At 39.5% G+C, this 11787-nt stretch overlaps 1 protein-coding gene, 1 long non-coding RNA gene and 1 other non-coding gene across 3 annotated transcripts; 2 read left to right on the forward strand and 1 right to left on the reverse strand.

Moving 5' to 3' along the window:
• Positions 1 to 1831: 1831 nt before the first annotated feature.
• Positions 1832 to 1916, reverse strand: TRNAM-CAU (transfer RNA methionine (anticodon CAU)). The gene is given in 2 exon segments: positions 1832 to 1867; positions 1879 to 1916. It is a non-coding gene; the product is annotated as a tRNA-Met (tRNA).
• Positions 1917 to 4636: 2720 nt separating this feature from the next.
• LOC114716231 (probable RNA-binding protein ARP1) lies at positions 4637 to 5272 on the forward strand (the record flags this gene model as incomplete). Its single annotated transcript, XM_028901207.1, has 3 exons — positions 4637 to 4884; positions 5017 to 5146; positions 5250 to 5272. Coding segments are annotated over exons 1-3 (351 nt in total), but the record flags the coding sequence as incomplete, so codon positions are not given.
• Position 5273: 1 nt separating this feature from the next.
• Positions 5274 to 6776, forward strand: LOC114716186 (uncharacterized). Its single transcript, XR_003737602.1, has 3 exons — positions 5274 to 5367; positions 6473 to 6509; positions 6631 to 6776. It is a non-coding gene; the product is annotated as an uncharacterized LOC114716186 (long non-coding RNA).
• The last annotated feature ends 5011 nt before the right edge of the window (positions 6777 to 11787 follow it).

Consider the following 11787-nt stretch of genomic DNA (forward strand, 5'->3'; position numbering starts at 1 on the left):
CTTTCCATTTGGAGAGGCTCCTTATTGAGAAGGCGTGGGTGAGGGCTTGCTGATGAGGTAAATTTCCTCAAGGGTGACCAGCTCTTAGCTTGGGAGCTGGATAGCTAAAGCAACAATTAAATACGACTTTATTGTGGTCACGGCACAAATAGCAAAATCCAGCCTTTTGAAAGACGTCAATATTTGGTCCCATCAAGCAACTTTGGTCACTGAGATTCAAACCTCTCATACAGTTTTATAAACAGCTGAAAGCTACGCTTTTATTAATGGCTAACTACCCGTTTATCTCTTATTTTTACTCCTTTTTTGAATCTCTACAGGTCGAATTGTTCAAACAAGATCAGAATCACTAGACGTAATTTACCAGGGTATATTTCATTTATTACTATTGACCCAAACGGACACCACATTAGGCCAACCTTGTCAAGTGTCATTGAGCTAATTCTACACTCTACCGTAGTCCACTCCACATCTTATCCTGGCAAGCGTGCCTTGAACTATCGTTTATCAACAGTACCGAGTGCTTTATAAATGGAACCAGACAAGAGTGGCTTGTGTCTTCTTTCAACAGATTAATCATTGCACGAGTTGCAACCAAAGTTTGTCACCTTAAGTTGGGTACCAAGGAACATCAGGACCCAGCACTACATGTGACAACCTTGATCACACGTCTCTCTCCTCAGCTTCTCTCGTTTGATTTAATGGCTTCGGTGACAAGGTATTTGAGCTTTCATCTCATGTAACATGGCATAAGAAATACCACTAAAACCATTTTAGTACATAGAAATTTGAGGAGTGGATTTGGAAAGAATAAGACTGACAGAGAAGGATCATAGAGGGAGGGAGGGAGGGGCGGAAGTTGAATAATAATTTGAACATTGCTGTGGTCGCCATCACTGGATTAAAGCATACTGATATGTGTCATGGTCACAAAAAAACTGAGGGCTATATTAAAGCATGCTGATATCCAAACACAGGGTATGAATAAAAGAGTGGAGTGGGTGAGCTGTAACATTTAAAAGGGTATCATGGTGGATGAGTGGGGCAAAATAAATGCAGCTTCGCCAAAAGGCATAGGAAGTGGCATATTCTCATAAACCAGCAACTTATAACCGTTCATCAATTTCAACTCAGAAACGAGAGAGGCTCTCTTCCCGTTTTTCCAGCATCTATAGGACTAACAGAATCTTTGAGATAAAGCGTAAATGTAAAGACAGTTGCAGTTGGACAAGAATTCAGCAGCCATTTCTCTCATGTGACGGGGGAGATTGACATGCATATTTTTCTCATCCATCAGACCTAATTTTGGGTCATCCCTCTGCATCATCCTTCAGATTCCAACAAGAAATTTTCGAATCCTCAATGGAAAGACATGTCATGTGAAAGTAGGATAAAAGAATAAGAAAATATTTATTTAATAGGGTGAACTTCCAAAAAAGACATTCTGCAGGGCGGTCAAATCTTCTCTGATCACGGGAAGGATCAAAGCACGCTCAAATTTAAGAAGTTGGCGAGATTCTTTCGAATTTGGACATGATTTATAGGTACAGCCATTCAAGTCCCATCTGCCACAGTGTATGTATCCAGGTTATCTAAAGTTTCTTGTACCTTATCAAATGCTTAAACAGTCCTGTAAATTGTACAAGATGATACAGTTATAAAACTTCGAAAGATTAGAGCACATAAAACTGTGTGGAAATTACGCAGACACCCGGGATGAAAAAATTTCACTCATGGTACAAGATGATAAGGTTATAAAACTTCGAAGGATTAGAGCACATAAAACTGTCTGGACATTACGCAGACAAGCGGGATGCAAAAATCTCACTCATGGGGTGAGAGAGGCTCGAACTCTCGACCTCAGGATAACTCAGAAGCTATGAGACCTACGCGCTAGCCAACTGCGCCACCACCCCGAGTGGTGGGGAACCTTAAAAGATTATCTATTTTTTGGTTATCGAGGAGAGGATTAAACTCCTCCGATGTCATCTGTATAGATGAGAGAAGGTCGGGAATGAAAAGCCCAAAATGTGATTGATATGGAATATCAGTACAGTAATGTTGAATGGCATTTTTGACGGGCAAAAGCATTTAAAATAAAAGAGTGAATGAATGTGTCGGTGGGTTCATGCTTCCCCCCACCACCAACTCCACATCTGTCCTCTGCTTTTGTTGGATCCAGTGGGTGGGACAGCTCATCACTACCCGCGTTTAAAAGCTGATTTGGTTCAATTATACTACAAGTGTGACATACTGAGTGAATTTTTTTTTTTTCCCCTTTCTAACTATTGTTAATATGCACTACATAAGTTATCCTCGCTATTTATCGCTATAGTTCATGGTACAAGTTACTACATAAACTGTATATATAAATACAAGGAAGCTTTTTTTAACATGAAATTTCAGGTTTAAACTAGCGCAAGTCAATTTTTCACTGCAGACGCAAACAAGTCGACAAATGAAGTTAGAGAAAAGAAAATAATGATTAATATGTGAGACCTAGGATAGATAGCCATGGGACATGGAGACCACTTGGATGAGTTAAAAAAAGCACTCGTCTATTGTGTGTAGAGAACCCCTAATATAAGTTAGAACTAGGTTCTCTTTACCAATATAAGAGGGAACTTCTCTTCGGTTTGGACTTTGATTGTCGAGATGAGGAAAAGGAACTGGAGTATACAGTTTCAATATACACCAAGAGATACCAACAAAGTTGCTGATAGGCTTGCGAAGGATGGCCTCAGTAGGGTACATAGTTTTGTTTTTATTGATACGGTCCCAGACTCGCTGAGGGCCCTTGTGCACCAAGATTATACGGGACTTCTATCCCCTCATGTGTAGTTTTTCTTTGTAATGGGCTAAGCCCTCCTCTTTACCAAAAAAAAAAGTTAGAACTAGGTTCCCTCGGGCAAGACTTGAATCCCAACATTAGTAGGCCCATTGACGTCCAACCTACAAACGTTCACACGATTTGGGGCCCATCTCGTGCTATTTCTCTAATTCCATAGCAGGCCGAATAACACAGATTTGGGCTTCTCAAGAATTCGTGCTCTCTGAACACCACGCCATAAATGGGCGGTGTTGGCGGCTTCTTTCCATACTTCGTGGACGGTTTTCGTATCGGTCGAGGTGGGGGGGCCTTCTTACGTTTTCACGGTTATTTAAAGTAGAAGCTGGGGAAGAAGAATACGAAGGAATGTGAACCAGTCAACAAATCTCAATCATGTTTGTTCGAAGGGAGGAGGGGATGCCCCACGTGCAGAGGACTTTATAGTAACAGTAAAGAAAGCAGAGGAAGAGAGAGGGAAGGGGGAGGGGTCCTCGTAGCTGGCAACCAGCATAGATAAGGACTACTTGCGGGGTGGATGAATTGTTGGGCTCAGCGTATATTTTTGCCAGCAAATAAGTCAGTAAACAAATCATGATCATTAAAGCCTGGGCTACCTCCTCCAGTCGCCCTTGCAAATTCACTCTCTCATCCTCTTCTCATTTCACTCTGGCCTTTCAATGCCATGAGATGAAGCAATTCTCGCAAGTACATATGCATTCACGTACATATTTTGTATTTAAGCATGCGGTTCTAAATGCATATTGTCCGGAAGCCAAAGCTATGCACAACCATCCCCCCCCCCCAAAAGCGTTATAGTACAGTTTCTTCTTTTCATGTACTTGGTTCAATGATGATCGGCGTTTATTTTACAAATTCGGCCGAAAGAATAGTTAAAGCGGGCCCATTCTTTTACAAATTAATACCTTTGCGTTTGTTTGATATAATGTGATGAAGATAATACCATTACACCAAAAAATATATATATAGAGGAGAATGAACACAACAAAGAGAACCAGGTAAAGAATAGCTGCGGGAGCAGAAGGCTGTATGTATATACCACTTTATGTTCTTGTTAAGAGTTACTCCCTCCGTTCCTTATTATAAGAGACGAATAACCGAATTACGTTGATCAAAAAAACAGTTAAAATTAGTTAAGAACAATTAATGTGTAAAAAGTATAATTTTTTTCCAAAAATGCCCTCATTAATAAGGAGAGAGAGCATGAGAGAGAACAATAGTAAATTCTTAAAAGAAAGAGAAGTGGAAAGGAGAGAGAGTGTGAGTTGGAGACAATAAATATGGGTAAAATAGGAAATCAACACAAAAAAGTAGAGACAACTTTTAAGTGTCTCTTATATTTAGGAACATGCTATAAGCATCAAATGTCTCTTATAATAAGGAACGGAGGGAGTAATTGACTAATTTAAGTAGATTATAAAAAATTAGTTAAATTGGTTATTTGTAATAAATAGATGCTGTCTTTTTTTAAAATATTTTTGTTAATCAAGTGTATTGACTAGAATAACTATTATTTCAAGGACTATCTTAAAAAAAATATATGAAAAATAATAAATATGAATTTTGTATTTAAAATCAAAATAAAAGTTAAATGAAGCTCTTATATCAAGAGGTAGTATGTATTAATGACTTTGGATTGAGACAATACCAGGCAGCTGTCACTCCATGCTACAAACACCAAAGCTTACCCCTACCTCACACATGCTCCATGCCTTTTCTTTTCTTCACTTCCTTTTTATACGTTCTGTTCCAAACAGCATGAGATGACAACACAACATCGACAGGGCCAGCAATTGAAGAGAAAGAAAGCCATTACTGCGTGTACTGGTAGAGCTCGAATGAATGATGCGATGGCCAATCACCCACACTACCGATCCCAGTTCGGCGACACCACATTAACCAAGGTGTTCGTGGGAGGACTAGCTTGGGAGACGCCCACTGAAGAATTGCATAGATACTTCGAGCAGTTCGGAGATATTCTTGAAGCCGTTATCATCAACGATAAGCATACTGGGAAGTCTAAAGGCTATGGATTCGTATATGCCTTTTACTCATCTCCTTTATTTTCTATGTCTTGAAGACCAATTCTCTGCTCATCATCTGATTGGTTGAAGTCTTATATTTTAATTACTGTTTATTTAATTTATATTATGTCGTCCAACGAGCAGGTCACTTTCCGTGATCCAGACTCAGCAAGAAAAGCTTGTGCGGATCCCAAACCGATGATACATGGTAGAAGAGCAAATTGCAATATTGCTTCTCTAGGACGGCCTCCGCCCCCACCTTCATCTCCTCGAGGTCTCTTCATTTTATACTTTACTATCATCATGTTTCAGTTATAGTTGTGGATTCTTCCATTGACGTTGAAGTTGCATAACAAGGTTGGCTACTGATAATGCAGGAACGAACTTATCGGTGCAAGATGGTGGCAAGGAAGGCACAGTACGAGAAAAGCCGGCCTACAATGGAGTTCCGGCAGCGGCAGCGCCACCTTCTCTGATGTACTCAGCAGCGTATAGGTGAGTGAATTAATTTGATTCATTAAGTGGCAGAGTAGTCGCAGGCAAACGACTGGTCCGTACTCCACACTACCACATGGATGTCACCTTCAAATTCACTATATACTAATATCATAATTATTTTTTAAACCCAGTTTCACCTTCATATCATACTACCACCTCCTGTATTTAATATAAGAGTTAGTGACTAATTCATTAAATAGACGTTGTCTTTTCTAAAATATCCTTACTAATCATATGTATTAGTTAGAACTACTATTTAATTAAACCTTTCACACGTGTAATTAGCTCCTTAATAGGATCAGAAGTAGTATAAAAGAATATTGCGTCAGTATATATAATTTTCATATATTCTTAGAGAAAAGTATTGATATATAATTAGTAATTCCATAATAATTGTAACTTAAAGAAGGCTGAGGACGCGGTTACCTCACATTGTAATGCATGCACGTGTAGATCGCAGTGGTCCTGTGTCAATTGACATATAATCTCAGGATCATATCTCTCGGCTATCTGTACTTTTTATTATCCGTACCAACAAAGTCATTTTCCTCCCAGCTATGGCACTGTCTGATGAGAATGTTTGGTAATTGAAGAGCTAAACAGGAGCTATAAAGAGAATTATATTAACACTCGAGTTTCAACTCTAATGTTCTTTTTTCTTTGGGGGGGGGTCAATTCATTCTCTCTTCATCAAGTAATTTACCTAAAGATGTAAAACAAAGTTTTTGCCAAATAATTACTGTGAATAAATGTAAATATTACCAGACGCGCCTCCTTTGACGTTCCTTTTTAAACTTCGTTTCACTTCATATGATGTGTACTACAAAAGGAAGTCCTCTACAAAGTAGCACGCTGGGTCACAATTATTGAAGCATAGGGACAAGCACGCTGCATCATATTAGCCATCCACTCAATTTGGGAACCCACCACAACCTGCAGCTTTACATCAATATTTAATGGCTACTTATCCTTACTGTTGTACAGATCCAACATTATATATATATATATTCTTCATTACACAAGTCAATTGAGTTATTTGCTTCTCTAAGCATGAATATTTCCTTTCACATTTTCTCGGTCAATGTTGCTTCACCTTGTGCAGCTATCCAACCTACACTACTGATTACGGGTATCACCAAGTAAGGATCTTTGTTATCTCCTGTTTATCTTATCAGCAACTTAAGTTTTCTAAGATATAAATTATCATCGATAACAAACGACAAATATACTAAGAAGATATATGGCATATATTGTGCACAGGTCATGTTGTCCAACCCACAAGTTCAACAGCCACGATACTATGAACAAGTCTATGGACAATCACATTCACATTACTATGGGTATTCTGTTCAAACACCAACGGCTACATTTTTCACTCCCCCCCGGGCAGATCGCTTCCCAGCTGGTGCCTCCTATCCGTACTACCCTACACCCATGCAAGGCTATTGTCCTCCTCTACACTTCCTTTCCCCTACTGGTACGTAGCTTTCTGTTCTCTTAATAATTTATTTTACCTTTTGATCAGTTAAATTCGCTTTCTTTATGTGCATGTACTCTCCCCACAAAACAAACGCAAGAACAGATATTGTGATGCATTTCACTGATATGGGGTTTGGCTGTGACATGTGGCTGTGGGGGTCACATGGGCAAGTAGCCCAGCCATGAACCATGAAACTTATAATGCATAATGGATCAGTGTGAAAAAATCATGATGGGAGGAAAGGGTCATCATAAAGCATAAAGTAAAAGAGCCTGCATGTGGTTTCAGTTTAGAAAATGGAGTGGTTAGTTCTTTATAGATGCAGTCAAAAGTGCTGCTATATTCATTCCCCCCCCCCCCCAAAAAAAAGCATACTAGACAGATATACATACTGCCACACTTCGATCTGTCAAATTTTAGACAAAAGTTGGCCTTTCAGCAATTACCAGTCTAATTCTTCGGGCTAAACTTTCTGTTATGCTACAAACTTTATTTCTTTTATGATTTGGATGGAGGCGAATGAGGCAATCAAGCAGAGTCAAGAAATGAAATACTATCTCGGGCACTTAATATAATATAAGAGTTAATTAATTAATTTGAGTAGATTAAAAAAATTAGTTAAGTTAGTTATTTGTAATAAATAAGTATTATTTTTTAAATTATCCTTATTAATCAAGTCAATTGGCTAAAACTATCATTGTTATACGGATTACCTTAGAAAAAAATAAATAAATATAAAAAATAAAATAGATTGGGGTCTTATATTTAGAATTAAAATAAAAGTCTAACGAGCTTTTATATTAAGGACCAAAAGTGGTATAATCTTGTATTTATCTAAGACAAGTTTAATGTTGTTGGCCCCACAGATTCTCGGACCCAGCAGTGAAGCTCCTTGGAGACAAAAGCTGGAGTAGTTATAACTTCAGAAAGTGCCAATGGCCGGGGGAAGAACTGATAAGATCAGATCACCCATATGCACATTATTATATCTTAATGTTTTCGGTCCAAAGATGTAGCCTTAGGCCTTAGCGCAATAAATAGCAGAGTCAATAAATGGCTCAGCAGATCATTACGCATATTTTCTACGGCTATGGGACTCAAAAAATGGACTAACTTGACTTCAGATTTCAGACAATCTTCGTTCTCTATTCCTATTCTCGCAAGTAATGTATGTTTTTTTACTAGTTAACTCCTTTTTCACATATTATGTAAAGACGTGACCTGATCTTAATGTGCATGCGCTATTGTTGCTAATTAACTCAATTTCCTCTTTTTCATTAATAACAACATACACTGATATATGCTTAATTCATCATCATAACCTGATTTTCTTCAAACATTATACTTTACTAACTAGTGATTTTGTACGAACAATGAAGCTTCAATGCTTCTGCCAAGATTTCTTATCGACGACTTCGCCTTTCAGGCCTCATGTTTAAACAAAGTTGAACCATTAGCAAAATTATAATGCCAGACCGAAAATAAGGCCACCGTGAACTACTGATTCCATAATATATCAGTGAACATTCACAACGAAGCAAAGGAGGCGCAAGTACACTGACCAAGAGTTGGTATGATAGAAGGAAATAGAAAAATAAATATCCAAATAAATTACATGTCACTGGATATATATGATTGTGGCGGCAATAATTTAAGTTTTCTCGGTTTGTAGAGGGAAGCAATGGTCAGGGTCTGGCCCAACGTCACATAGTCCAGTCCACGTCCACTGGGCATCGTTCGTCCAGCGAGGGTAACATATCCCACGGTAATGGTGATCCAAATAAGGTCTCGTAGTGTGCTATGCCTTCAGTTGTTGATTTCTAGTCTGTTCTCCACATCACTTGTTTTTCAGCGCACCAAGTGACACGATCTTGGTGTCTAATCAAGCTTAAAAGAAGCAGAGATGGCATGATCAATTATATTTCTCAGAGAAATATCTTATCGGACAGGAAATCTATTTTAGACTAATCCCGTTTTATATTGTCGATCAGAACTGTCTGAACTCACGCTCCCAGTCTCTCTTATATCGTCATCATAGCGGCAAGCATAACAGTGATCCTCAACTACTGAAGTATACGCAGCATCCAATCCCAAACAAGAGCAGTAGCAGTGACCAGTAACCAAGTTGAGATCAAAAGCAACCCCAATACTAATAAGGCTGCATTATTATTAGATAGACCATGACGGGAGCTTCGTCCTGATCTGTTATGAACCAATAGCCTTGTTGACAATTTCATGTGTTACGGCAGTAGTAATCGATATGAGCTCCGTTAGATTGGAAACTGTTGGTTCTGATGAAACCAAAATATTTGATAACTGATCATTTCAAGGTCTCCTCAAACTTAGCTTTTCGTCTTAGTTCCTCATGATGCCGGAACCAGCTGACTCGAGTATGGAACACCTTGTGCATTTGGGGGAGCGTTCTCGTGGTTGTTAAGAGAATCCGTCCTTAGGCTAGGGCCGCTTCTCTGACAACACGGTTAGTAGAGATGCAGACATTTGACTAGTGCTTGAGCGGTCCAGCATGCTACAACCAATAAGATAAACCCTTTGGGGCTCTTTCCTACACAAATGAAATTAACATGTTTAACACTAGGGTGAGACGAACCCACACAAGACCAGAAATTTAAATCACAACATATATGAAGGGAAAAAATCATAAATAATTATTTAAAAAAATTAAAAGAAAACACACACGGATTTTGACTAAACCCAGAAGTGAGTGGGCAGGAAGACTGGGCACAGTGGAGTAGGCAGAAGATGGGCGCGTTTACTGTGAGCTGGCCAGGTCATATGGGGCGGGAGGTGGTAAGTTTATTATCAGACATACCATACATACACTTAATGCGTACATATCCAGAGAAGAAGGCGGGGAATAGACTCATACATGGTATGCGCACCCATATTCCTTGGTAATAATTAGTGCAGCTGTTTGTTTATTTTGCAAAAGCGGATGGTAATGTAGGTAGGGGGGAGCCAGATATGGGTCATGCATGCTATGCAGGGTCGGCCCTTCAAAGATGTCCGGCCCCACCATGCTGTTTCCACCTCCATTCTGCATTTAAAATTTGATGTACGTACGCAATGGTAGTATTTAAATGAGCGTAGCTGTGTATGGGACAGAGGCGCCGCCATGACCATGCCTTGCCCACATATTTGAAGCAGCGCAATTACACACGCCCTTTGTTCTTAATAATCCCAATTGTGGACTCACCCTCTCTAAGATACACCCTTGTTTCTTCTATCTGCTTGACTCTAGACACGCTGCGTGCTCCCCTCCTTCATGCTCCTACTCCCCGCTGGATTCTCCAAACCCACGCTTTCTCTGCTTATTCATTTATACCTCTGAAATAATTATTTGCCATGTGTCATCTCCTCCCGCATACGACTTCACCCCGTCACAAATGCGGAGTAGCATAAAATTCGACGCTCTTTTGCCACCAACTTTTGAAGATTACACGAATCAAATTAATTACAAATTTAGGGACCCGTAATTCAACGGCATCACTTTTCATCGCTGACTTCGTTGTAATATGAGAATTAAAAATAGGGGACATGGAGTACTAGTAGCAAGTAGAATGATCTGAACTGCGCATAAACAACTTGGTAAATTACGGCTACGTCCAGCCTGGCTCTTTGGATTCGATCGATTCTGGCTAGTTGTATCGTAGCTGTGGCAAACAGGCAAGTTAATTGACTTATAAATCGCACGCGAGGATGGGTGCATCATTGACTCCAACGTCCCCTATGCTTCTTAGAAGGTTCCCATCAATCCTCATCCGTATACATACAGCGGCGACCCACAAATTAAGGAGCTCCAAAACATGGGCAGGCGCAGACTATTTTCCCTGGGTCTCCGTTGAAGCCCAAATGAAAAATGAGCAGCACTACTATTCATCATTCCCACCTAACATTCATAGCTACAGATTAGAGGATATAATGGAACTCAGCAGCCAACGCGCTCCGTGAGTTCCAGACACAATCCAATTATATATGAATCGTGTGTTTCAGTCAAAGCCCCAAGATTCCTAATACCAGTTGGAGTGGTTTCATTTGATTCTGAATTAATCAAGGCCTGTTTGTCTAAATCACTTGTAAGCATGTTCAAGACAATATTCTTCTCACATATTTAACTCGTATTATTTGTATACTTGCCTCGTATCTAAATCATAATTAGAAGGTTGCTCATAAGTTGGGTCTGAGTTGTGAAAAGTTTGAAGAAATAATTTACTGCTATTTTGTAAGGCTAAATTCGTGGGGCCAGGCAGAACTGCCACATATTATATTGTTCTCTGTGTCTGGGACTTGGAAACAAGGCAGTGTAAGTCCAGAGGTGAATGCACCATGAGAGGCGCTGTACTTGTCTTCTCTTGTTTACTACTACCGGGATGTTTGGCCATTGTACGCGGACGCCCCGCCCGCTTTTTTTAATGCTACGCCCTCCAATCCATTAATCAATTCATTATTTTAATACCCCATCGCCTCGTGAATCCGACTTCCCTTCAGATGGTGATTAACAAAATATTCTCTTGATCTTAGGTTTTGGATATATGGCAAAATATGTCATCAAACGCATAAATCTGTCACAGGGTTATAATTAATTTGACAGGTGCAACGCATCTGTCCATGACCCATCAAGTAATTTAGAGTCGGATTCTATGCTATGGCAACCAGTAACAGCCGTCCCGTTCTCCCCGCCAAAAATTCTAATACCACGGCATGAAGACTCTTGTATAGTCTGCGACAAGTAATTTATCATTATTATGCACGACAATCACTTTCATTCCCATATACATACTGTGATACTTTTGCTTGTTCCGTTGTAACTGGCGAGGATTTTATGATAAGGTGGATCAGCCCAAGTTCTTACGATATGTTCTCATATGTGTGCGCTTAAATTCATTGGCACTTGCAATTAAGACTTGGGACTTCACAGA

The sequence above is a fragment of the Neltuma alba genome, unplaced genomic scaffold, assembly GCF_004799145.2.
Source record: "Neltuma alba isolate B1F8T4 unplaced genomic scaffold, ASM479914v2 tig00002063_pilon, whole genome shotgun sequence".
NCBI classification, from domain to species: Eukaryota; Viridiplantae; Streptophyta; class Magnoliopsida; order Fabales; family Fabaceae; genus Neltuma; species Neltuma alba.